The sequence below is a fragment of the Acanthochromis polyacanthus genome, chromosome 16 (genome assembly GCF_021347895.1).
Source record: "Acanthochromis polyacanthus isolate Apoly-LR-REF ecotype Palm Island chromosome 16, KAUST_Apoly_ChrSc, whole genome shotgun sequence".
NCBI lineage: Eukaryota > Metazoa > Chordata > Actinopteri > Pomacentridae > Acanthochromis > Acanthochromis polyacanthus.
Window position 1 is genome coordinate 34,610,397 of NC_067128.1, and position 27,663 is coordinate 34,638,059.

At 39.0% G+C, this 27,663-nt stretch overlaps 1 protein-coding gene across 1 annotated transcript in view; it reads left to right on the plus strand.

Moving 5' to 3' along the window:
* Positions 1–54: 54 nt before the first annotated feature.
* Positions 55–27,663, plus strand: part of fig4a (FIG4 phosphoinositide 5-phosphatase a) — a 78,673-nt gene continuing 51,064 nt past the window's right edge. Inside the window, 11 exon segments of the mRNA XM_051960831.1 lie at positions 55–263; positions 420–534; positions 4,152–4,250; positions 6,664–6,787; positions 11,505–11,661; positions 12,101–12,151; positions 14,068–14,231; positions 15,733–15,861; positions 18,355–18,455; positions 19,214–19,376; positions 23,335–23,432. Of these exon segments, the coding sequence (XP_051816791.1) occupies positions 472–534; positions 4,152–4,250; positions 6,664–6,787; positions 11,505–11,661; positions 12,101–12,151; positions 14,068–14,231; positions 15,733–15,861; positions 18,355–18,455; positions 19,214–19,376; positions 23,335–23,432 (1,149 nt within the window). The 5' untranslated portion in view covers positions 55–263; positions 420–471.

The window sequence follows — 27,663 nt, forward strand, 5'->3', positions numbered from 1 at the left end:
CAAAAAGAACAATTTTATGAATCGCATTTTCAGTCTGTTGAATGTTTTTTTGACTCTGCGAGGCACCGTACCAGCTGACAAGGGAAGTAGGTCATGACAGTCACCTGACTAAACATGCTGCCTTGCTAATTTAATAAACTCGACCAGTTTAGGGACATGCTTAATTTAGCTGTTAAATAAAACGTTACCGCTGGAGGAGATGCATTTTATCACCACCGGAGACGATTTGGCGTCAATTCGGATAGCTAGCTAGCTAATTAACGGTGAGTAACGTTAGCTAGGAAACCCTGAGGATCAAAATAGGATGCACACAGGAAGTTTAAGGATCAAATATGCATTCATATATATATATTCTCTGTTTTGTCTCTTGATGATGTGAAGTTATGAATTTACATATTGCCTTTGCATTCACTCTGCAGCTCTTCTGTCGTCTCCTGTGGTTTGTGACTGTTGGAGCAAACAGAAACAAAAATGCCTCAGTCAGTGGCTATTATCAGTGGAATCCAGAGGATGGTTTTGTACGAAACCAGAGCAGTAAGTGGGACATGATATTTATTACCACCGTCTCATCAAATCTCCCTAAAAGTCCAGACAGACTTGTTATAGGTTCCAGAGCAAACCAGATCTCTGTGAATTACACTCAATCTCTGTAATGTCAGGTTTCTTCTTGCTCTTCTTATGCTTGCTGATTGATATTGATACAGTACATGTTACAGAGGCAAAAAGCGCTTAGAAAAATGTTCAACTTCCAGGCTTTTATTGATGAAAGAGCATGAAAACTGAGCATGTTATTTGACAGCAACAGCCAACACAATTACACAGCTTTAAGCGCTGCTTCGTGTCTGGTAAAAGATGAATGACACAAACTGGAACAAGGAACTACCCAGGACTTTTGTAGCTTTGATGGAAGTACCTTGCAGAGTCTGCTGTTTTACCTATGTTTGATGTTTGAACTTACTTAACAGACAGCCAGCACTTTGCGTGGTATCTGAGGGAGTATGCCGTGTATACGTAAACTACAGTAAATTCCATGGACTACAAGTGACACTACTTGGCTGTACCCCTAGCCTTACTTTCAGTACGCTCAATATTCTTTGTTCTTCCTCTGCAGACTGCTCTGCAATCTGTTTGATGGTTGTCCTTCTCTGCACAGAGAATAAAATACTCAAAAGACTGTATTCTCTTACTGCACAGTGGTTAGCACTTTTTCCTTGCAGCAAGAAGATCCCTGGTTTGCTTCTTGGGATCTTTCTGCATGAAGTTTGCATGTTCTCCCTGTGTGTTTTGTCCAGGTACTCTGACTTCCTCCCACAGTCCAAAAACATGCTGAGGTTAACTGGGGATTCTAAATTGTCCATAGGTGTCAATACGAGTGTGATTGCTTGTCTCTACATGTAGTCCTGTGATAGACTGGTGACCTGTCTGGGTGTCTCCTGCCTTCACCTTAAGTCAACTGGGATAGACTCCAGCCCCACTGTGACCCTCATGAGGATTAAGTGGTGTGTAGATAATGGATGGATGGATGGACAGACAGTATCTTCTTAGTTGTCTTTATTTCAGTGTAACAGGACTCGGTGGGTAAATTCTCAAGGAAAACAGTATTTTTTCCACCAAACTGTTTAGTGAAAACAGCCAGAAATCCACTGATTGTGCCAAAAAGTAGGCTCTAGTGCTTATTAATCTGATCACGTCAATGTAAGACAACCACACTCAGTCTATGAAATTACAATTTAAGCAGTTCAGAGATGTAAATGACATAGAACTGCTGGTCAGTAGACACTAGATGGCAGCAAAAGCCTGTTTGTGATAATTTACTCCTCCAGGCTTCAGGACATGACCATGAAATCAGTTACAGGTATTTCTGCCACAGTTGTCTAGACAGTCACAATAATTACATTTTGCCTGTTGAAATTGTTTTACTTTAGCTCAGAGTAGGTTTATACATATTTTGGCATAAATATATGCGCTTTACAGACAAGTTGTTGTGCATCTTTCCTTATGGGTTTATTTACTGCATGTTGTCATAATACAGGCAGAGATTTGCAGCCTGATATTTTCCAGTTATCAGTGCATTTCAACAGTACACTTTGCAAAATAAGTTGTGCACAGAGTGACTGGTGCCCGCCATCACCAGTTTAAATATTTTGACAATGAGGCAGAAAATCTTTTGTCTCAGTGCTGTTACTATCATTTCTTGTTGAGACCATTTTACTGAACAGTTAATACGTGGACTGTGTAGCTATTGTGGACAAAGAGAGCCACACAGGAGGCTAGGAAGTGTAGAAAAGAACAAAATTGCTCTAGTAGTTGCGGACTGTACTGATACATGATGTTCCAATGTAATGTCTTTAGTGGACTCATCATCTTAGTCCATTTTACAATGCCATCAAAAATGACTTAAAAAGAAAGAGACAGGCAAGAAAACACAAATCTTAACAGTGGGCATGTTACAGTTTAGCTTTGTGTTAAATACACTACCGTTCAAAAGTCCGGGGTCATTTAGAAATGTTCTTTTTGAAAGAAAAGCTTTTTTTTTTTCAATGAAGATAACATTAAATAATCAGAAATACAGTCTAGGCATTGTTAATGTGGTAAATGACTATTCTAGCTGGAAACAGTTTAGTTTTAATGGAATATCTCCATAGGGGTACAGAGGAACATTTCCAGCAACCATCACTCCTGTGTTCTAATGCTACATTGTGTTAGCTAATGGTGTTGAAAAGCTAATTGATGATTTTAAAATCTGTGTGCAATTATGTTAGCACATGAATAAAAGTGTGAGTTTTCATGGAAAACATGAAATTTTCTGGGTGACCCCAAACTTTTCAATGATAGTGTACAAAACAAGGGCAAATCTGGCACATGCTAACTATCGACATATGCTAGCTAGCTAAGTATAACGGATTAATTTTTTAAAGTCATCATACTTTCAAAGAATATGATTAAATGAATTTGTCAGTGTTTTGGGAAGCCTGAATATTACAGAGATAAATGAAAAGATGTAATGTAAATGCTGAATATGAGGCAACAGCCAGCTGCATGCTGGCTTAGCTCAGCATAAAACCTAGAAGCAAAACAAAAAAGAAGCTCACATGGCTCTCAGACAAAATAATCTATATACATTTTGAAGCAAAAAGGATGCTAAATCTGGCACCTGCTGGCTATCTGCATATGCTAAATAGCTAACTAAATATCAGCAGTTGCTCTCCAGACATACAGATTCCCCCTTTAAGAGTCAAAATGCTTTTCAAGAACAGGATAAAATGAATACTCTTCTGTTTTGGTAAACCTATATAATCCAGAGATAACTAAAAAGATGCCATCTGAATGCTAAATATAAGGCTACATTAGCTTAATATAGCATAAAGACTAAAGCTAAATGGAAAGCAGCTAACCTGGCTCTCTCCAAATGTAACAAAACCCTTCTACCAGCATGCTCACTGATCAATGCATCAATGTCTTATTTACTTTTCTTATTTTATAAAAAAAAAACATGCAAACTGAACAATATAAATTAGATTTTGATAGAATCTCTTTTGGTTGTCTGTTCATCAGTGAATAAAAGTGTGAGTTTTCATGGAAAACATGAAATTACCTGGATGACCCCAAACTTTTGAGCAGTAGTGTATGTACTGTGGACACGTGTACTCTGGGCTGTGTGCACTCTCGTTGCGCTGTGTCTTTTTATTTTACTGTGATGTGATCAAATGATGCATATCTGCTTTGAATACCTTTTGTGTATAATTTCACAGAGTTCTGACACTTCTGCTTGAGGCTGGATATTGTGGAGATAAAAAGTTTCACATTATAGAAACAAAAGGCCAAGAGAAAGTGAGACTCTTAACAACAGTACTGCACTCGGGAGAAGTGGATTGTCATAATAGCAACTGTGTCTCTATTGAAATTTGAAAAGGCTCTCGAACAGGTCATCCAGTAATATAGTGTTCCCTGGTTATAGGCACTAAGTGTGAACTGAATGTTCCTTGACGAGAGAAAGCTTCTAAGCACCAAATATGGAATCACACTGTCTTCATTATGCACCTATTATCACGATAAGCTATGCAGGCTGCATGTATAAAAGACCCCTGTGATAATATGAAGGACATGGGTTGTAATTTACAGCACATTGATGATTTTCTTTTTCTTTCCAGAGGTATTTTCTGGTTGGGAGCAATCAAGCACAGACCAAACACCGAGTCTTAAAGATTGACCGCACAGAACCCAAGGACCTGGTCGTAATTGACGATAAGGTAAATGGCAAGTTTCCACCAGACCAAGCACAGCGCCAGTGTATGTTCTTATGTAATACAGTACAGTATGCCTGGGGGGAAATTGTACAATCACTCAGCCTGTCCCAAGTGTATTATTGATGGCAACTTCGCTGATGAGTGCCTAGTGCACCCCCTTTTCTTCTCCACTGCTCGTTACCAGGACCTATGAGCTGGTAGCTGATTTGTTCATTCGTGCCGTGGGTGATTGGGATTGTGATGTGTTTATTATTATGAAGTATCCACGGCTGAACATCCATCACCCCACGCTCCCATTCCTGCTGATATTACAATGACCTTAGACAGCTGTTTTTCATTTTTATAGTAATTTATACACAGTGTGGGGATGCCAGGGAATGGAGAGGTTGTGGAGATGACACAAAAACAGCACAAAAAGATGCAAAAATGACAAATGATCAGGTTTAAAGCATCTTTCACTTTTTTGCTGTTCACATGTAAACAATAAGACAACACAAGGCAAGTAAACGTAAAATAAAATAAAATAATGAGTGCCGTTATGGAGTGATGGTGTCCCCTCAACGTAGTTATGACGGATTGGAATTGTTTTGGTGGACACAAAAAGAAGCGAAAGTGACCCAAAAAGACACAAAAATGGCACCAAAAGATACAAAAAAATACTTAAAATGACAGAAAAAGACACATAAATGACACTAAAAAATGCAAAACTGACACAAAAAATGATATCAGATGTACGGAGAGCTGGGACACACGCAGTGGAATAAAAGACAACCTAGAACTCCTTATTATAAGGTTATACAGAAAGCTCAAGGCCTATTGTATGGATTTTTGTGAATCTATTGTGACTCATTGCATTCTGTGGAAGAATGCATTTTATTCTACCAGCATAGAAAAGAGAAATTCACCCACTGGTGCATAAATAAGTGGACATGCACTGCATTGAAAATTGCATTATTTTTCTGTTGGGCCTGTAGTTCCAAGCAATAATTGTAAAAAATATTGTTTAGATGAGAAAAATAACAGTTTTTTTTAAAATTATTGAGACCTGAATAATGAAAACACAGTTGCTGTTGATCATTACAACATTTAAAAAACAATTCGGATAGCAGTTAATCTATTATTTGCTTAATTGCCTCACTGAGAATCAATCTGAGCCCTTTTTTAGAAAATTTGGGTCATCGATTAAACTGGGTCTGTTGTTCTTTTACTTATTATTGCCCAGAAAAGACTTTTATTGTACCAGTCTGACAAGCTATGTTTGCTTCTGTTGTTAGACTTGAATAACTTTATTAACCCCCAGAGGGAAATTAAATTGTTACAGCACCATGGATCTTCAATAAAGGGGTAAACAATAAGAAGTGGAGGCAAAATAAAATAAAGTATAATATAGAAAAAAATCAACAGAATATACAAGAGTGATACAGAAATGTGCAAATGACATAAGGAGGTGCAGATAAGTTTACAGATACACTGCCTGTCCAAAAAAAAGTCACCACCTGGATTTAACAAAGAAAATAGGTAAGAGCCTTCCATTGGATAATTACTGCAGTGATGAATCTGTTTCAGCTGCAACAGCTTATTTAAGCCTAGCTGATGCAGTGAGGAGCTTCTCATTTCTTTGACAAATGTGTTGGAAGACATATCCTGTGGTCATGGAAAGGATGAAGTGTCAAATTATTGGCCTGCATCAAGCAAAGAAACAACTAAGGAGATGAAACTACTAAAATCAGGTTCAGAACTGGCCAATGTATTCATGTCTGTGAAGATTCTCAGTCATCCAGGCCATCTTAAGGTGACGGGTTTAGTTCAGGCAACTGGACTTATTCTTGTGATCTTGAAGACGTTTTGCCTCTCGGATGAGAGGCTTCTTTACTGATGGCATGGACATGTTCCAAGATGACGATGCCAGGATTCATGGGCTCACATTGAGAATGAGTGGATAAGGGAGCATGAGATGGATTGTCCTCCACAGAGTCCAGTAGGGCTGGACCCGAATATCCGAATATCCGTTCGCTCATTACAGGGTTGAACGAATACTCGTCTTTAATAGGGCCTGAATATTTGGAGGCCAGAAACCACTATTCGGGCCACCCCTAGAATCCAGACCTCAGCCCTGCTGAGAATGTTTGGGATGTTCTGGATCAGACTTTGTAGAGTGGTCCGACTCTCACATCCTCAATATAAGATCTTGGCAGAAAATCACTCAAACTCTGGACAGAAATAAATGCTGTGACATTGCAGAAGCTTCTCGAAACGATGTGTACCGTACTCAAAGCTAAAGCAGTCCAACAAAATATTAGTGTGCCACTTTTTTTTGGACGTCCAGTGTATAATGAATGTTTAGAATGTAAATATTGAAAGGTCGAAATCGACAATATGAATGCTACACATAACAGCATTTTTTCCCCCTCTGCAGCATGTGTACAACCAGCAAGAAGTACGGGAGTTGCTGGGCCGCTTGGACCTCGGTAACCGCACTAAAATTGGCCAGAAGGGTTCCTCAGGCCTCTCCAGGGCTGTCTTGGCCTGTGGCATCGTGGGTGAGCAAAGTCCCTCCACTCTCCTCCCACAGCACAATGATGGCAACGTCATCTTCCAAGCATTACCTCCACAGCTGCGCGTGTTGACCTGGTTTTCTCTTTTGTGTTTAGGGAACTGAAAAGCATACAATAATGGGAACACCTGGCAGTATAATGCCTGTCCTCAAATTATAGCCCTGTTACCAGTCCGACTGGCACCACAATTTCAGTTTTCAGGTCTCAGATGATAACCTTCAGAGGTGTATTGAGAAAGATTTTTGTTGCACTTTTTGTTTAAAGTCTGGTAAAGAAACTGTAGCAACAAAACCCGGACTATCTCACACATTGTTTAGAGGTTACTTCTATGTTAACTGACCAAAACTAAGTTGTAAAATGTTTCGACTGGTTTTTGTTGAGGCCACTGCTGTAAACGGTTTTATCTGTGTCTTCATTTCACGTCATGGCTCTAGGAGTTATGTTTGTGGGGATACTGAAAGACTTCCAAAGTGAGGAGATTTTTCTGAGGGTGCAATTACAAAAAATTTCCAGGTTTGAAAACGGATGAAATTCTCCAATTCTGCCGAAATATTTCACAGAACTGTTCAAAAGTTTGGAGTCACAAAAAACAAAAAACATTTTTTCTATGAAGATAACGTTGAATCATAAATGCAGCCTAGACATTGTTGATGTGGTAAATGACTATTCTAGCTGGAAATGTCTGATTTTTAATGGAATATCTCCATAGGGGTACAGAGGAACATTTCCAGCAACCATCACTCCTGTGTTCTAATGCTACATTGTGTTAGTTAATGGTGCTGAAAGGCTCATTGATGATTAGAAAACCCTTGTGCAGTTATGTTAGAACATGAATAAAAGTGTGAATTTTCATGGAAAACATGAAATTGTCTGTGTGATCCCAAACTTTTGAACAGTAGTGTAATTTTGAGTTCAGAATAACAAATATACAGCACCTATGAGAAATATTCACCCCTTAAAAAGTATGCCATTTCCTTGCTGTGTTACCTTGAATTATAGTCAGTTTAATTTGACTTTTTTGACAAGAATTTGCAACAAAAGACTCTTTCATGTCAAAGTGAAAACACATTTCTAAAATGTAATGTTAAATCATCTATAATAAAGGTAAAGTAAGTACTTGCATAAATGTTCACCCTCTTAGAGGAAGTTTTCTTTCATCCCTTCCCTGACTTGCTTTTCAATAACCTTTTCACAGAGCTGCATGGAGTGTTTTCTTCCCTTTGACTTCTAATCTCTTGAGACACATTCATTGCACTCAGATGATCTCCATTTCACTAATTGTTTGAATTGGTTATGCATGATTTATATTTTTTGTACATCTGTTTTCACTTTGTCATGAAAGACTCTTTTTTTTTTTTTGGAGGGGGGGGTTGTCGAAAAAGCAAAATTGCATTGACTGTGTTGAACACTTCATCAAGCAGTCAGTACTTATTTATAGGCAAACTCTTATCATATTCATGAATTCTGTCTAATTTCACACAGACAGACCCAAAATTTAACAGTCGATCATCAGTTATCACTTTTTTTAACAGCTGAAAAACATAGCAAGACCTACAATTATAAACGCTGAAGTATTTAATTAAGGTTTCAGTGAAATGGAAAACCATTGATTTCCAGTCTTATACGGAATGCTTGAGTTATTTGAGACAAATATTGCTTATCTCCTTTGTCTCTGTGTTTTGCACATTGTCCTACATACCTACTTACAGTGAAGTGTAATCATGTGTTTTTTTAAAAACGTACAGTAGCTCTTTTTTTGGCCTTTTGTAAATCCAATTCACCAGTAATTCTCATTTTCTGAAAACAACCGTGTTCTGTGTTTCTGCTCCATATGTGAAGGCTTCATTACACGAGGAGGTTATGGAACCATTCGTATGATTACCTACTCCATATGTTTTATGTTGTTAGGAATAGTAGGTGTTACAGGGCAGTGAATTACACGTACTTGTTGAATGATCAGTGCTCGAGGTATGACCTACATTCTGCATTGCATGGTTTATTTATCAGTCTTTGCCCTCTTTTAAACTCAACCACCTTGTTGAAGCACAGTCTGAACAACCAAGTCTTGAACTCGAAAATCAACTTACTCCCTCAAGAACACAGTTTGCCTCGGATCGCAAAACAGAGTCCATGAGCTTGAAGAGATTGGCTCTAAACTTTGACCTCCAATGTCCTGTCACGATGCTACCGGCAAGAACAAGCTAAACCAAAAATACCTGAAAACATAAATAACAAGATGAACTCTGCACAGTGGCGCCGGCTGCTTTTCAGGTCTAATGGTCACCACAGTTAGTTCAGTGCACTAGCATGCTAATTAGCACTACAGATGAGGCTGGCAGGGATGTTTTCAAGTATTTGACCTCATGATGCTAAATCGAAAATTGAGTTCATTAAACTGTGTCCTCTCCAGTTAATATTTGTGAAGATATTTCACTCAAAGCCACTTTATGTAGGTCATGATGACACGAGAGGAAAAGTCGGGGGCTCCAGAAAGAAGTTATTAGGGTTTATCTTCACAGGACTACAAGTAAATAAATGGTCTTACATTTTGGTTTCGAGTTAGAATGAATATGTGGCTGTGCTCCAAGGAAGACAACAGCAATTGTCAGCTAATACTTGCAAGGCTCTTTCAGTACCTGGCCATACCACATCTAAGATTAAATTTAGTCGTCTGCCCCTTTTAATTAAGTGCTATTATAGCGCACTTTTAAGATTTAATTCAGCACCATCTTGAGGCTGCAGATGAGTCGGTCACACTGACACAGACAGATTCTGACGTTTAAAGAAATTAGTCTTTTTTCCTCCCTCCCCCAGTGCCATCCTTGATCACAAGTTGTTATTTTTGCTGTTATACCGAATAATGGAGGGACGCAGCCAGGTAAGGCACAGTGTATCCCGAGAGACCTTGTGGCAGTCTTATGTCAGTATAAAATGAGTAACATTATTGTAAGTATAGTTTTTTTCGCTTTCATTTGTCAGTCTGACCCACGTGTTGTGGGAAGAAGCACAGTGAAGTAACAGACGGATCGCCCGTCAGCAAACCCACAAGTAAATGAATACAAAGTGAGCCGTGGAAGTGTAGTTTGTTCTCATACAAGGCAGCTGACACACTTTGCTGATCAGTCTTTATGCAATACGACATACACTACTGTTCAGAAGTTTGGGGTTACTTAGAAATGTCGTCATTTTTTGAAAGAAAATAAGTTGTTTTTTTTTTCAATTAAGATAACATTAAAAGAATCAGAAATACAGTCTAGAAATTGTTAATGTGGTAAATGACTATTGTAGCTGAAACGGCTGATTTTTACTGGAATATCTCCATAGGGGTACAGAGGAACATTTCCAGCAACCATCACTCCTGTGTTCTAATGCTACATTGTGTTAGCTAATGCTGTTGAAAGGCAATTATGTTAGCACATGAATAAAAGTGTGAATTTTTATGGAAAACATAAAATTATCTGGGTGACCCAAACTTTGAACAGCTCATTTAGAACAACTTTCACTAATACAGAGCAACTTTAAATAATATAGAGCAACTTTAAATACTTTCAAGCAACTTTGTATTTTATTATGAATTTTATGTGTTTTTAATGTAATATTTGTATTGTATTCTATGTTGTATGCCATCTTTATGACTGCAATATTTTATTACCTGTTAGTGTTATGTATTTTTATTGTGCAAAGGACTGCAGATGGAAATTAGCTTTGTGCTAAATCTGGTGCAGACATCTTTTTAATGTTACTGCACATTGTCCTTTTAAATAAACAAACTAAACTAAACTAAACTTCTATAGAGCGCAATGCAGTGTCGGGTCACGTATGAAGTATTTTAAGGCAGGAATGGATTATTTTCATGGGGAAAAAACATCTAAATGTCTAATTTCACATGGAGAGATGAAATTATCGAGACACCAACTGATGCACTAGTAGCTCAGATTTTTGCACTGTTTTTTACAGTGCAATTATTGTATAAAAGACCCGAATTAGGGTAAGGGGACCAGTCATTTGATGGTATAATGCATCGTTTAGGACAGAAACTGACTGATTCATTCCATACCTATGAAAAGATTGTATCCTTCTAGGCCAAGATGCATAACTAGTGTCACTTCAGGTGCTTTCTCAGATCCTTCCATAACAGGAGGAGGAATATACAACAGTTCCTGCAATCTGAGTGGCACTTACCTTGCACCTGCTTTTGCAGCCTCGTCTTTGAATACTGAGACACATTACGACCCCAATCCAACTCACTAACCAGCTGACAGCACAATCGGACTGAGCTACCTGCAGGTCTAAATGTTCAGCTGCAAAATTGTCTCCGTTGATTTGTTAGCAGATTGGTTTTAGTAGTATTCACAGACAGCTGTACGTCTTACAGGCACACTTACATAAACTACTTGCCTTAATGAGTCATTATTACAGCATAAAGACATCCTCCACATTGTGTAGTGAATGGCTCATGTAAAGCTGTAAGCAAGCCATCGACGTTGAATGATGCTTTCTGGGTCAGTTTTTAATTACATAAGAATAAATGCATTGTATTACATAGGTAGTAAGACAGACACCTACAGTGCACCTCCATAGATGGAGCTTCAGTGACATCACAAGCCAGGTTATGTCAGTGGTAGTCTGAGGTTGCTTAAAGGAAAAATTGATTTGTTTATCCTAAAACATTTTAAATTGCATGTTGTTTTTTTCTTGACAGGGTTCGTACGGTTCCTCGAGGGTTACTACATAGTGTTGATCACCAAACGCAGAAAGATGGCGGACATCGGTGGCCACTCCATCTACAAAATTGAAGACACCACTATGATCTACATTCCCAATGACTCGGTCAGAGTCACACACCCCGATGAAGCAAGGTATTGTCTGTCCTTGCCTGAAAATTTCACCCAAATTTGTTAGTCCATTTTTGAGTAGTGGTGCTAACAGACGGACAAACAGACAAACCAACGGCAATCGTCACATAATTCTGCCAAGGAACGAATTCTGCATAAAGAATATTGATCAATTCTGTGTTACACATGACAATAGCATGTTGAATTAGACCGGTCTGGGGATTAATTTTTGTTTCATGAGTCTTTATTATCAATATTATCAGCTCCATTTTTCTTCCTAGTCCAAGTAGAACTGTTGACACATTTGCATTTTCTGACCATGAATGACACTTGTGTATCTGGTGTGTCTTTATTTCTTACTGTGAGATAACTGTGAATCACTGAACTTGCCTCTGAAGTGATCCGAATTGTGTTTTCTTGGTCAAAACTTTTGAGTTTGACTAACTGGGTTTTTCTCTTACAGATATGTGCGGATCTTTCAGAATGTGGACCTTTCCAGCAACTTCTACTTCAGGTAAGACAACCTCTAAGTCCAAATTCTGTGCAACAAAATTATACAGTGGCATATGTCAGTAATATACTTATTATATAGATAGAAGCCTGAACAATACCAGAGTTTTGGAACCAAAGCAGATTTCTTTATGTATGTATGTATGTAAGTACTATATATTGAAGTTAGATTTTTAAGGGGTGATTTTGTTGTACTGAAAAGGGAAAGCGATACATTTATTGTTTATAACCTTCCAGTAATGCATTTCATAGTTGCCGACTTTCAGTGGAGACACCACTTGTCTCCACCCCATAATCTGTTCAGCAGGGATGCTACATATAATGTCTCCATAGGGGTACAGAGGAACATTTCCAGCAACCATCACTCCTGTGCTCTAATGCTACATTGTGTTAGCTAATGGTGTTGAAAGGTCAATTGATGGTTAGAAAACCCTTGTGCAGTTATGTTAGCACATGGATAAAAGTGTGAGTTTTTATGGAAAACATGGAATTGTCTAGATGACCCCAAACTTTTGAACGGTAGTGTTCGGCAAGACCATTGTATCGATGACAGCGTCGGCTAATCGATCAAGACCCGCTCCTGTCCTTGTGGAGCGTTTCCATAATCTGCCCTCTGCAGTTTTTTTTCTTTACAAGGGAAGTCAACCTTTAGCTATATTTCTTTATTAGCAGGATACTAGTTTTTTTTTTTTTTAAAAATGCTCTCAACAGATAATGACATCTGATTGAAGTCACATGTGCCAAGTGACTTTTCAGAACAAGTTTGTTTATTGGTGTTGGTTTGTCTGTCTGTCAGCAACATTACTCAAAAACAGATTAACAGATTTGGATGAACGTTTCAGGAAAGGTCAGAATTGACACAAGGACCAAATGATTAGATTTTGGCAGTGATGTAGCTTACCAGCTGGATCCACGGATTTCTTTAAGAGTTCTGTATCGTTGTCAGATAGCAGCACAGCGTCACTGTAACTATGACAACAAGTGAACACTGCATCAGCTGCCTGCTGACGATCACATGATTGTGATCCTACTATAAATCGGCCGTTGCAGACTTATCAGGACTTATTTGTCGGAAATGATACAAGGAACAATTGATTAAATTATGGGGGTGTTTCTGAGTCCCATCAGTTCCCGCCCCCACTACATATTTAGATCACGTGATTCGGTATCCGTACGTAACGTAGACATGCATAACACATGCCTGTGCTCAGTGCAAGTTCATCTTGTATGTGAGTCTATATGAAATAGACACATTCGATGGTGCCGTGATTTCTGATCATCAATAACTAATAAAGAAATGTTGCATTTCTGACAATGCCATATGTGGGAATGAGCAGCCTTGGTGGAATACTGCGCTTTCTGAGTGCTTTTCTAGTTATGAATGTTTCCATCCTATTTTTTAGATAAATTACTATTAAAAAAAATCTGACAAATGAACCAATGATTGTTTAGGTACACGTTCGCTTAACATTTTTTTCTTATGTTGCTAAATTTGATTTCCAGATGTAACACAACACAAGCCTGAACATGTGTGGTGATGCACTCTTCAGATAATTCGTTCTAATGTCTAAACGTAGCTTTAGCTTACCTCCACGTGTGCCCTTGGTCGTCACTAGAAATCTGTACTCAGTTAATGCAGCATAAAATATGAAAGCGTACTTTTACTGTGAGGGGGAAAAAAAATGTCTTCAAGGTTTCATTTTTCACATGCCGTTTTAGATGATGCATATTTAGTTTTAGTTTAGCACTTTATGGTATCATTTTAGCCTTGTCTGGCATGACATAGACTTGATGTTTCTGACTGTATAACATGCAGAAAAACAGTTTGCATCTTTGTTCATGTAGTTACCTCAGATGCATTATGAGGCAGCGCGGCCTTTTCTTGTTTTGTATGATGCTGTCTTTGTACCCTCCCTGCAGCTATAGCTATGACCTGAGCCACTCGCTGCAGTACAACCTGACTCTGCTGCAGAGACCTTATGAACTGTGGTCATCAGCAGCTTCCTCTGGTGAAGAAGAGGTTCATACGCAGAGCAAGCAGGACAGCTTTGACATCTTTGAAGATGAAGGTTTACCTACTCAAGGTGAGCAGAAGCTAATCCATGTTCCTTCTGTTTCTGGCAGGCAGGAAACAAGACTGACGTTCAAGTCAGAGACAAAAAATAACCACCTAATGTAGCTCCGATGGATAAATTGGAAGACTAATACATGAAGTACGGAGAAAAAACTGCAACATTTTCACATAATTGTAATCTATAAGGATGTGATGGTAGAAAGCCTGTGTGGTCAGAAGCATCAAGGATACAGTCAGCAAGGAGAGGTGGTGGTGTTGTCTGAACTTCACTGGAAAAGGTGCTGGATCTCCTCTCTGTAGTGGGTCTCATTACTGTCAGATGTGAGACTGACGACAGTGATGTCGCCGGAAAACTTCACAACCGTGTTTGTGGAGTGGGTGTTTTTTTTCCATTAATTCTACAACTAAGTATAGTTTCTATTAGGGATGTAATGATACACTCTATTCACGATTTGGTATGGTGTCCAATACTACGTTAATGATAAGATTTTCTCACGATTGTTTTTGCATTTTGTGTTCTGCTTTATTTGTTGCTTTGCGTGTCATTGGTTGCTTTGTGGGTTTTTTTGTCTCATTTGTGTTGTCTTTTTTTGTTAATTTGTTTCTTTTTTGTCATTTTTTGTGTAATTTTTGTCTAATTTTTTGTCCTTTTTTGTCACTGACTTTTTTAATCAATTTTTTTGTCCCTTTGTTTTGTTTCATGCCATTTGTCTCATTGTTTGTCATTGTGTTTCTCATTTTTGTCATTTTGTGTCTCATTTTTGTAATATTTTGTCTTGTTTTTGTTGTTTTTGTTGTTTTTTTCGTCTTTTTTTTTGGTCTGGCTTTTGTTCTTTTGGTCATAAAATAAAATACGACGTCATCCAGTTCCAGATTCCTGTGACTGAACTTTTTACTCCTTTTGTAGACCTTTGATCTGTAAATTGTAATGACTAAATGATGAACTGATGCATAATGTTGCTGAAAATGAATTTATTTTTGTAAAGAAATTTCAGGTTGTTCATGATGTTTTGTAAAAAGACAATTCATTCACTCTGAACATTTTCAGAATGTACATTTTTGCAAAAAAAAAAACTAACGGAAACTATGGAGCTGTGGTTATTTTTAGAGTTTATTATGCTGTGATTTTATTTGTCCGGCCCGCTTGAGATCAGATTGGGCTGAATGTGGCCCCTGAACTAAAATGGGTTTGTACCTCTGTTCTACAGTGTGTTTTATTGCAGGTTTACCTTCATCTTGCTGAAGGTCTTTGGAAAATTAATGGAAAAAGATACCATGACTTGCCTTGACTGACGAGTTTAGTCATTCGTGACGTGCATTGTAACACAGTAACCATAATTCCAGTTCGGGCGATTTAATTTGTGTTTCTAAATAAGCTCTTCCTGCACGGCCTGTGTCACCTCAGCTAATTTTACTTTTTCCATTTGCTGCTCTCTATCTGATCATTTGGACTGATGCCAGATTAGTAAAATGACCCAGAGCTTTTATGTGTTCCTCTTTTTCCACCACAGTGGTTTACGGCCTCCAGACTGAACCGTACTACAAGTACGTGTGGAACGGGAAGCTCCTGGAGCGTGTTAAGGACATCTTGCATCATGATTGGCTCATGTACATCATCCACGGCTTCTGTGGCCAGTCCAGTATCCTTTGAGATTTGTCAAGTCACCTGTGCTTTCTGTGTTCTGTCTTTCTGCTCTCTTATTCTGCATGATCCACTTGTTGCTGTGTTTTCTAAAGAGACTTGCAAATTATGCCTAATTAAAGCACATGCCATACCAGCAGCATGACACCGTGCCCATGCATAGTGATTAACTTCTTTTGATCGTGCACTACCAGGAGACACACATGTACCCCTCACATTTCTCTCCTTTGCCGACACTCCTCGTCTCTCAGCCTCAGCATCACTTGTAATAACTTGCGACTGTGTTCAGCCTTCATCAGAGCACGTGGATTGCACTGTGAGTTAGACTGAGTGATTCACCACCGAACTGCAGGAGCAGTTTGTGTTTGTTGTCCGGGCTTTAGCAAAACAAGTATCATGGCATTAAGCAATGTTTATCAGGTATGTAAACAATGGCACTTGCATAATCTCTCCATCTGTTATCTGCAGGGAAAAAGCTCCCTGTGCATATTTAATCAGATGAGGTACACAGAGTTTCTTTGGGATGAATACAAGCTCAGGGTTTTATATACTTGCATAAATCTTTTTTTAAAGTTCTCTCTGCCTTTTATTTCAGTGCTGCTGTATTGTTTCCAGGGAATTAACTCAACATTGATGTTCTTCTCTGGATTTTTAAAGAGTTTGTGCTGTATTGAGGCATTAGTTACCACTGCAGATGGGCTTTAGTTTTCTCCAACGCTGAGTGAAAAGTCTAATTTTTGAGGGTTAAAGTCTGCCTTAAGTTTAGGTCTCAGATTTCTGTTGTTTACCTTCATTTCTCCTTTGCAAAAAATCACATGTAGCAGTGTAAAACTTGTTTCCTTTTTGTTAATTAGTCAAAAAAAGCCTGTGTCTGATGCCTGTGTATAATGCAGCAGACTGATAAGCTAAGGTTCACTTTACAGTTAGCGCTGCCTCCAACACTGTCTCCCCTATCAGGCAGTGTGTGGGCGCTTTGAGTTTAGACAATTCCTGGAAACTGTTTGGCCTTCAGTGTTAATTTACTGAGAGCTCGAGAAGGTTGATCGCTGCAAAAAAGAATAAAGGAGATTCAGCACATTGAGCCAAATGCAAAAACGAGGTGCAGTTAGGAAGACGCCACAGAATACAAGTTTAAGAAGTGTCAGTAAAAGGTAATGAAAGATGAAGGCACCTGTGGAAATGTTCCTCAAACCTCAAACTAAGAACTTTCTGTGGGGTGCCTTGGTTAGCTATGGCCAAAATCCATCCATTCATCCATTATCAAAAGACCACTTAATCCTCATTAGGGTCGCTGGAGTCTATCCCAGCTGACTTAGTGGTGAAGGCAGGGAACTCTTTTGATTTCTTTATTGTAAATATAATATTTTTTCCCTGGGTTACACAGTGGCTTGGAGCTTAGCACTGTTGCCTTGCAGCTAGAAGGTCCCTGCTTCGTGTCCCGGCCTTCCTGGGATCTTTCTGCGTGGAGTTTACATGTTCTCCATGTACATGTGTGGGGTTTCTCCAGGTTCTCCAACTTCCTCCCACAGTCCAAACACATACTGAGGTTAATTGGTGATTTTAAATTGTGAGTGTGATTGTGTGTCTCTAAATGTTGTTCTGAGATAGACTGTTACCTGTCCAGGTGTCTCCTGCCTTCACCATAAGCCAGCTTGGCTAGACTCCAGCCCCCCACAACCCTATTGAGGATTAAGCAGTGTACACATAATGGATAGATGGATTTTTCCTGTATTACTGTATTTTTTGGATAAAGTTTCAAATACAGAAATTATGACCTGGTACACAGGACGAGTTTTAATGCCTTTATTTTCCTAATCATAGGCTTGAATGGTCAGACCATTCTCTAGCATTGACACAGTGCTGTGTGGAATGGTCTGACTGCATTCATTATCATTCTGCTAAAGGGGAGGTGAAGAAAACCTCCTCCCTGTTTGTATTTCTTTAAGGGCAGAGCTAAAAACAGGATGAAACAACAGTCTTCATTCAAACTCATGATGGTTGAGTTGTTTTAGTGAAGCATTTGCATGCAGGGAGATGAGTACTGCCATCAAAGTAGATAATTCACAAGAAAAAAGCTGGTAGGGCTGCTTTATCGCAAAATCTAAACCTTCAAATGGCTCTCCATGTAGTTTGTAGTTGTTTTCAGCAGGAAAAATGATTTTAAAAATGGTAACGTGTAGATACCAGTTGGCCACTTGTCAGTTTATACCCTCAATCTACATATATTGGGTGAGTCAGACTCTCATAATGATGATTTTTCTGATAAGTTTTTGCAGATTTGAGATTTAAAATCCAAAACTTTCATGGATAAGAGCCAATATGAGCGCATGACTAGTGTGTAAGAAGCAACACGCTCAGCAGAATACAGGTTAAAAAGTAAGCTGTTTGTATTTTAATAGTAGTGAATGTGTGTGTTTACACAGATGGTTGTATCATGCTGTTAGTGTTGTATTATTTTGATTTCTACTCCACCTTAACCCACCAAATGCAGAGCTCCTGATCTACGGCCGACCAGTCCACATCACTCTCATTGCCAGACGCTCCAGCAAATTTGCCGGGACGCGCTTCCTGAAAAGAGGAGCCAACTGCGAGGTGCATCTGTTGCCAAGGCAACATGGAAGAATAGATGGGGGAGGCAGGGCTGAGGGCCACCAGGATGATTGAGATGACTCAGTTTTATAGCGGGGGGTTAATTTGACCCACTGCTCTTTCTTGAGGATGCATGAGTGTTTGTATGGGCGTTCGGTGGGAGGAAGGAGAATCTTCACAAACACACAACATTTTCCTCATTCAGTCATTCATTGCTCCAGAAAGCAGCATTTGGGAAACAATCTTTCAGCAGAATCGCACGACCTTCAACCTGAGATTTCATTTGCATGATGCAGTTTTATTCATCAATCCATCCTTCATCTATGCACCGCTTAATCCTCATTAGGGTCACGATAGCCGGAGTACCTGGAGAAAACCCATGCATGCGGTTAGCACTTTGTCCTCACAGCTAGAAGACCGTCAGTTCGTGTCCTGTCCTTCCATAGATCTTTTGCATGGAGTTTGCATGTTCTCCCTGTGCATGCGTGGGTTTTCTCCTGGTAGTCTGGCTTCCTCCCACAGTCCAAAAACATGCTGAGGTTAATTGGTAACTCTAATTTGTCCGTAGGTGTGAATGTGGGTGTGATTGTTTGTGTATAGATAATGAATGGATGGATTCATGTTCTTTCTTGTTTAGAATTTTTCTCAGGGCTACACATTGGATTTAATTTAGAGACTAGCAGTTTCTTCTTGATCTTGGCAACAGTCATTTTTCTGACTCTTGTCCTTTTTATTTGTGTTTCATGTTTTTTTTTCCCAAGGGCGATGTGGCTAATGAGGTAGAGACTGAACAGATCGTCCATGACGCCTCAGTTATGTCTTTCACAGCAGGGAGTTACTCCTCATACGTCCAAGTGCGGGGTTCGGTCCCACTCTACTGGTCCCAGGACATTTCCACCATGATGCCAAAACCCCCAATACGATGTAAGAACACTGTTTTACACGTCATATCTTTCTGTACATCAGCAGATTTCTTTGTTGACCAGCATCACAAATATTTGACCGAGATGTCTAACATCAACCTTATATTACATCAGGTGGTTTAGGTGTCCTATGACATTTACACTATTGTTCAAAAGTTTGGGGTCTAAGTTTCTATGTGACGCCAAACTTTTGAACGATAGTGTACATGAATAAAAGTTGCTCAGTGTTAGTTAAAGTGGCTCAAAACTACTTAAATTTGCTCTAAATGAGATATAGTTGCTCTAAATGAATTAAAGTTGCTTTATAATAGTTGAAGTTGCCCTATATTAGTTAAAATCGCTCTACTAAAGGAGGTAAAGTTACTCTGTATTATTTAAAGTTGCTCCAAATGATATGAAGTTGCTCTATAATCATTAAAGTTGCTCTAAAGGAGGTAAAGTTGCTCTGTATTATTTAAAGTTACTCTGTATTATTTAAAATTGCTCTGTATCAGTTAAAATTACTCTATGATAGTTAAATTTGCTCTGTAGTCGATCAAGTTGCTCTATATTAGTCAAAGTTGCTCTAAATAAGTTCAAGTTGATCTACACTACCGTTCAAATGTTTGAGGTCACCCAGAAAATTTCATGTTTTCCATAAAAACTCTCACTTTTATCCATGTGCTAGCATAACTGCACAAGGGTTTTCTAGTCATCAATTAGCCTTTCAACAGCATTAGCTAACACAATGTAGCATTAGAACACAGGAGTGATGGTTGCTGGAAATGTTCCTCTGTACCCCTATGGAGATATTCCATTAAAAATCAGCTGTTTCCAGCTACAATAGTCATTTACCACGTTAACAATGTCTAGACTGTATTTCTTGTTCATTTATTATCCTCTTTGGGGGGAAAAAAACTGCTTTTGTTTACCAGTGAGGACATTTCTGAGTGACCTTAAACATTTGAACATTACTGTATAATGGAGAGTTGGCAGTGTAGACGACTCTTCACCTGCTTTGTTGAAAGATTTGTTTAATAATATCCACATTTCCCTGCACAAGACCAGAAATAATCTTGTTGGGACAGAGGAAGGATGTAATTAGAATAACTGCGTTAAAATAGAGAGCGGTTTTATAGTAGGGTCATTTCTTTTCAACCAGTGGCACAAAGGGAAAAAAATGTAAAAAAAAAAAAAAAGAAGAAGTCGGTGAAGCCAGGATGACCCCCTCTTAGCTTTCATCTTTGTATCCATTCTCCCCTCTCATTATGAGCGAGATGAAAACACCAGACCGAGGCCAGAGGGAGGCGATCGGGTCCCTTAGACTGATAACGCTGCAGACTGCTGTGTGTGTTTCTGTGTGTGTGTGTGCACAGGAATACACTGCTGTTTGCATGTGTACAATGCCTGCATTAAATCCTAATCTTTTTTCCCTCCGGTTTGCCCTTTATTTCATCCTCAGATGACATTTACCTGTGTGTGATCGAGACACTGAGCGTGTCCCTAAGATCTTTCTGTGGATCAACTTACCTCATCATCCTGCTCCCACTTTGATCCTTAGAGACAGTCCTTATCTGACATTTCCCAAATGTTGCCCAAACCTGGCACCATCAGTTTATCTCTCACTGTGTGTCTATATCTATTTTGACACAGTTTGCCTTTGGTATTGGTACATTTTCTCTTCTACATTATGCTTTTTTTCGCCTCTGAAGATTTCCTATCTGTCATTCACACCCATAAAATTGAAGAAATGAGCATTCATGTTGTTTTGCTTTGTGGAGTCTGTAATAGTCTCTCTTGTGCAGTATTCTAATTAGATTCTGCTTCAAATATCAACACGCCCATATCTGTGTTAAAAGAACAGTTTGACATTTTGTGACATCTGCTTCAGTTGGTTCTATCTAGGTCAAATAAGGAACAGGCTTATTTCCCAAAAGGTCCATGAGTCCTAACACGCCCTTCTTATGATGAGAAAAACAATCAGAAGTAAATTGAAAAGTTACTGTTTGCCGAAAGGGACGACTGATTTGTCTGATTAAATTCACATTGGTTGGATTTCAGTGTTCTTTTCTTTACAACCACCTTGAGCTTTGTAAAAATGAAAAAGCCTCACAGCTAATTACAGCTTACAGATTTGTCAGGAAGTCAACCCGCATTCAATACGATTGGAATATTTATCTGATTTTGGTGCCTGCTGCATAGAATGATGGCTATTAGACAAATCTGGGTCAGTTACGTCGCTAAGAGACAGTAGTTTGAGCTGAGCTTTAGAGCATGCAATGTACATTTGTTACACTGTGCATCACCTATTGACCCGTCTCTGCTATTGCTGTCAAGAGACATTGTTACCTAAGTAGTTATGTAAGAGATCTATATGCAGTATGTATATGACTGACCTCAAGTAGGCAAATGTCACAGTTGTGAAGGAGATGACCTTAATAGGTGGTTTTACTTCAATGCCGTCGTCGTTATCGAGGCACATGAAGTCTACTTAAGCCTTCATCTCCCTTGAGGAAGAAGCAGAAGTTGAGTTAGGAAATGCTGTATAAATGGTAGCAGACACAAGTTGAAAACTGCGAGTGTTTTGTGTGTTTTGTCAGCTTCGCGAGCTGAACCTCAGCACGACGTGACCTATTTCCTCTAATCTGTCCTCTTGCAGCTTCACTAGTCCAGTTTGACTGCAGGTGTGGTGCTCCACATGAGTGGCAGATGGAGGCAATAAATGTGGTTTTAAAATAAGGAATGAATAGAAGAATGAAAATGGAAGTGAACGCATGAAATACTAAGCAACGAGCAAGGAATAGAGGCTGTTAGGCCTCACAGTCCGGTGTTGAAAACTCTAAAAGTAAAGTAGCTAACTACAGAAACTACCGTTCAAAAGTTTGGGGTCACCCAGGCTGTTTCATGTTTTCTGTGAAAACTCACACTTTTATTTGTTGCTAAAAATGACTTAAAGTTGCTCTATATTAGTTAAAGTTACTCTTAATGAGTTAAAGTTGCTCCACTGCTCGAAATGAGATAAAGTTGACCTGCACTGTCGTTCAAAAGTTTGGGGTCATCCAGACAATTTCATGTTTTCCATGAAAACTCACACTTTTATTCATGTGCTAACATAACTGCACAAGGTTTTCTAATCATCAATGAGCCTTTCAACACCATTAGCTAACACAATGTAGCATTAGAACACAGGAGTGATGGTTGCTGGAAATGTTCCTCTGTACCCCTATGGAGATATTCCATTAAAAATCAGCCGTTTCCAGCTAGAATAGTCATTTACAACATTAACTATGTCTACACTGGATTTCTGATTCATTTAATGTTATCTTCATTGAAAAAATATGCTTTTCTTTCAAAAATAAGGACATTTCTAAGTGACCCCAAACTTTTCAGTGGTAGTGTACAAAATGCCGGAAATAAACAAAAAAAAATCAAAACATAAAAGTGCATTCAAAGTCGAGAAAACAGAATGGCGAAGACTCAGTTTCCAACCTACAGTAGCTGCATTAAAACAAATGTAAATCTGTTCATTTCAGTGGGGACACATTTGCAATATTAAACATCCTCATGGTTGGTTTAAGTTTGGATGGAATGGATGAAGCTACTGTAGCTTTTAAGCTAGTTTCATGTTGTACCAAAGTATAAACTGCTACACAAGATAGGAACTTTTGTGATTAAGTGGTCTCATCAGCAGCTGAGTTAACAAGAAAACTAAGTGACAGTTAGCTTTTTTTTAAAATCTGGATTACTAGTTTAACAGATTATTCTTCTTCATTTACTGGATTAATCAGTTCCGCAGTTGGCATGTTAGCGTTTGATCGTGTGTTAGCGGTTAGCTTGTCTGCTACAGTGGTTGTAGCAGACAAGCTACAGTGCTTTGTAGACCAAGAAGAAGATTGTGTATTCTGTCCTTTTACCTAAATATCTAACATTGAAAAACATTTTGACCTCTTTCCCCCCTCTTTTTTTGTCGTCTTTTTTAGTGGACCAAGCTGACCCATACGCCCATGTAGCCGCCCTCCATTTTGACCAGATGCTGCAGCGGTTCGGCTCACCTATTATCATCCTCAACTTGGTCAAGGTAGTGTACATTTTTGAGATGCTCATTCACACTCTGCTGCTGACTCCCCATTTTCCACAACATGACAACAAAATATGGTGCTATAACAGTGACACAGAATATTGTGAGAGCTGATATTTACTAATGGCAGGCTGGTACATAAAATTACAGCCCACCTTTTGTTTTATAGTTTAAAACACATAGCATCACAAACGTTTCAATTTTGGTTAAAGAGCACAGTTATGAAAGTGTGCAGTTATTTTTAAACTAGAACTGTTGAATAATTTCATGGCACTGTAGTAATTGTAGTGTTTTTGCATGGACCGCTGAAATTATGTAGCATTTTACACTTTGCTCAAGTATACACTGCTGTTCAAAAGTTTGAGGTCATTTAGATATGTCATTATTTTTGAAAGAAAAGCTTTTTTTTTCAATGAAGATAACATTAAATGAATCAGAAATGTAGTCTACACATTATTAATGCAGTAAATGACTGTTCTAGCTGGAAATGGCTGATTTTTAACCATCACTCCTGTGTTCTAATGCTACATTGTGTTAGCTAATGGTGTTGAAAGGCTCATTGATGATTAGAAAACCCTTGTGCCGTTATGTTAGCACATGGATAAAAGTGTGCGTTTTCAAGGAAAACATGAAATTGTCTGGATGACCCCAAACTTTTGAACAGTAGGTTACGTCGATGGAGTACTTTCAGGACAGCAATGCAAAAGACTAAACGGATCTTGATGACTATGCCTTTGGATTATGCGGTTGATTAGACCATGATATTAGATTAGCTTTTTTTGTTGTTATATTTTCCTTAACTTACTTTATAATATAGGGTTTATATTGAAAGTGTAGGACTTTCACACAATTTGCAGCATCTAGCTTGCAGCCTTATCAATATTTATCTTTGTTTAGACAATATTTTTAAAGAACAATCAAAACACATCATGGTGAATATAAGGATTAAAAGAAATTATTAAAAACAAGATGAAAATATATTAATGAAAAGTACATTTTTTTTTAAAGAAATTGCTTTCTAGGAAATCCTTTGTTGCTGCAGAAGCATTTAGTTTAATTTAGAGGACTGCTATCTTAATGTGTAGATTATGTACAGAGCATTTTTGTGAATATATTTTAATATCTTAGGATGAAATACACCCTGCCTGTGGAATCCCTCAACAGATAGTTATCTGCAGTAATAGCGCAGGCCTTGATTGTGTAATTTACTAAGCGCTCGATTGATACTGGGCGTTATTTGTTCCTGTGGAGTCATTATAGTCACAAGAGATTTTCCTAGTGGTTGATTATTACCAGCAGTTGAAATGCCACCATGAATATTGATCTGCCTTTGCATTGCTCTAAAACGTGCGCATGGTGATGATTAAAAAAAGGGAACATTTTACTCCCAACAAAAACACACAAGGCTCTTTCCCCTTTGTGCTTTCGCATTGTGTTTCTGTAAAATCACCATCAATCATTAAACAAATGATGAATTTTGACAAGAAAATTAATTGAAATATGATAAATGACTAAAGGTGATAATAAAGCGCAAAATTTATTAAAGCTGCAAGCAGCATTGGTTGGGTCCTCACATCCTTGCTGGTCAGCGAATTCAAGCATGTCCACCAGGTGGCGCTGCGGCTGAGTGTATTTAAGCCAAGGTATGTTATCAGGACCAGACTGTGATCACACATGTAAAGTTTGAGGTAGATTGAAGCATGTACGGGCTAGTTAGACAGCACTTCCTGTTTCATGGTGACCCATCCACCAGGTGGCGCTCTCTTTGTGACTGTATTTTGGTCTATAGAATTCATCGGGGCTGGACTTCGATCACACATATAAAGTTTGAAGCAGATTGGAGCATATACAGGCCAGTTATACAGCACTACCTGTGTCATGGTGAATTGTCAAAATTTAGCCATTTCCATGTCCTCAGACTTTTGTGGAGCATTTTTGGTCATTTTTAATCACCCTTACCTGGTGTACATCCTGGCCAAATTTGAGGTCTGTCGGGGTTGCTCCGTTTGACTTTATAGCTTTTGAAAATGTGCAAAAATTGGTCCAAAATCATTGAAAATGGATGCCTTCCTGTTGTGTTTTAGGTATAGTTGTCAATTACATTTTTGTGCGTTGTCACGAGTTATTTATGTCTACCAAATTTCATAGCTGTAGGTGACACGTCCTGGTCGTAGAGCCTGTTTGACATTTTCCAGGTGCCGCTGTTGAACCATTTTGACTCACATGCTTGCAAAAGTTCCATAAAATGTCAAATTTTTCACCAGTCCTGATGTGTGTGCAATTTTTGCATGCGTTTTCAAGTATTTTTAGGTCTTTAAAATGCCGATTCAAAAAACGGGAGAAATTAAAACTGGAAGCAGTGTTGTTTGTGTCCTCGCAACCTTGCTATTCAGCGAATCCAAGCATGTCCACCAGGTGGAGTGGTAGGTGTGAATGTATATTGGGCTATGGTTGTCTGATAACAGTCTGATAACACATGTAAAGTTGGAGGCAGATTAGAGCGTGTACATATCAGTTAGACAGCATTTCCTGTGTCATGGCAAATTGTCGAAATTCAGCCAGCCGCCATTTCCACGCCCTCAGACTTTTATGGAGCATTTTGATAACGTTTGATCACCCATACCTGGTGTGCATCCTGACTAAAATTTAAGTTCTTTTGGGCATACTTTGTTTGAGTTTACAGCTTTTGAAAGTTGGTCCAAAGTATGTCACATAGTTCAAAATGGCTGACTTCCTGTTGTGTTTAAGGTATAGTTGTAAATTACATTTTTAAGCATCATACTTATGCCTACCAAATTTCATAGCTGTAGGTTGACACATCCTGGTCGTAGAGCCTGTTTGAAATTTTCCAGGTGGGGCTATTGCTCACATCAATGCAATGTCCATAAAATATCAATATTTGTTGCCGGTCCTGATGTGTGTGCAAATCTTTCTCGTGAGCCATTAAAATTGAGATTCAAAAAACGGGAGAAAAAGGTGCTCGGACCCTAATAAAATGCTACACCTCTTTCCATCTACAAAAACAAACACACACACAGCAGCCTCCCCCTTACCCTCCACCCCGACTTTCGTCCTTGTGTGCATCACCATTAGAGAGTTTCTCCTGGGCACACAGCTGTAGCTTGGGTTTCAGGCTCACGTTGTCACTCACAAAGGGAGCCGTGAGACGAGGGACCAATCGCAATTCACCGAGGCCCTCACAAGCCACTGCCATGTGAAATTTGCAGACTGTGGGGAATAAGGGAGGGGACCCCCTGCTTACACAGAACACCCTCGCTTATCCCACAGAGACAGAAAGAGGAAGGAATTGGCAATTAACCATAACACCATGACAGCCAGTCTTTATGTGGTTGTCACTGGAGTCGCCGTGGCCCTGTCCCCTCTTTGATGAGTGCATGTTCTTTTTTTTTTTATTGTTATCATGGGTTAGCATGTGTGTCTGAGTGTGTAAAAGAGGAGTGATGGTGCACATGGCCAAGCATGTGAATGACTTTTACAACCGGCTCGCCTAAATGCACTTTGTTGTTGAATTCTGGGATTACCTCTCTAAAGAGACATTTTGAATAAATACAATCTGGAGGATCCAAATCTTTTAATATTTAATTTTTGACAGAATTCTGTTTAAAGTGGCAGCACCCACTGAGCACAGAGCAAACGCATGCAACAGGAAGGATTTATAAAGACGAGAAAAGCATTAATTATGCAAAAACTAGTTGAAACAATCACGGTGCATGACTTGAAATGACTTAAAATGTCATCACCCTGCTCCCTCCTGTATGCACATGTGTGACCGGTCTGTGTTTTCATTCATGATTTGCGTCTGCCCTTTCGCACACCGCTGACCACGGTTATTACTGTGGCATTTGTGTTGCGGTTTCATAGCTGTGGACCATAAATGTGAGCTTTTTATGAGTACATGTTCACGTGTACTGTACTTGCAGTAGCTCGAGTGTTCTTAGAAAGTGTGTGTGTGTGTGTGTGTGCCAGACTGTGTGACACGCTCTGCTGAATGGGAGAGGAAATGCTCTGGTAATTTGACTGCTTGATGCGATGCTTTGCTGGACGTGTGAATGGAGATGTGAGCTGTTAAATGATGCATCCCAGCAGATTATCACCTAGGGTGATCGCTCATAAAGGCGCAGTGGAGGAGTGCACTGTGAAATAATGGACAGCGTGGTCACAGGTCACAGGGAAAGACTGTGAATGAGTGAATGCATTATTATTCACAAAA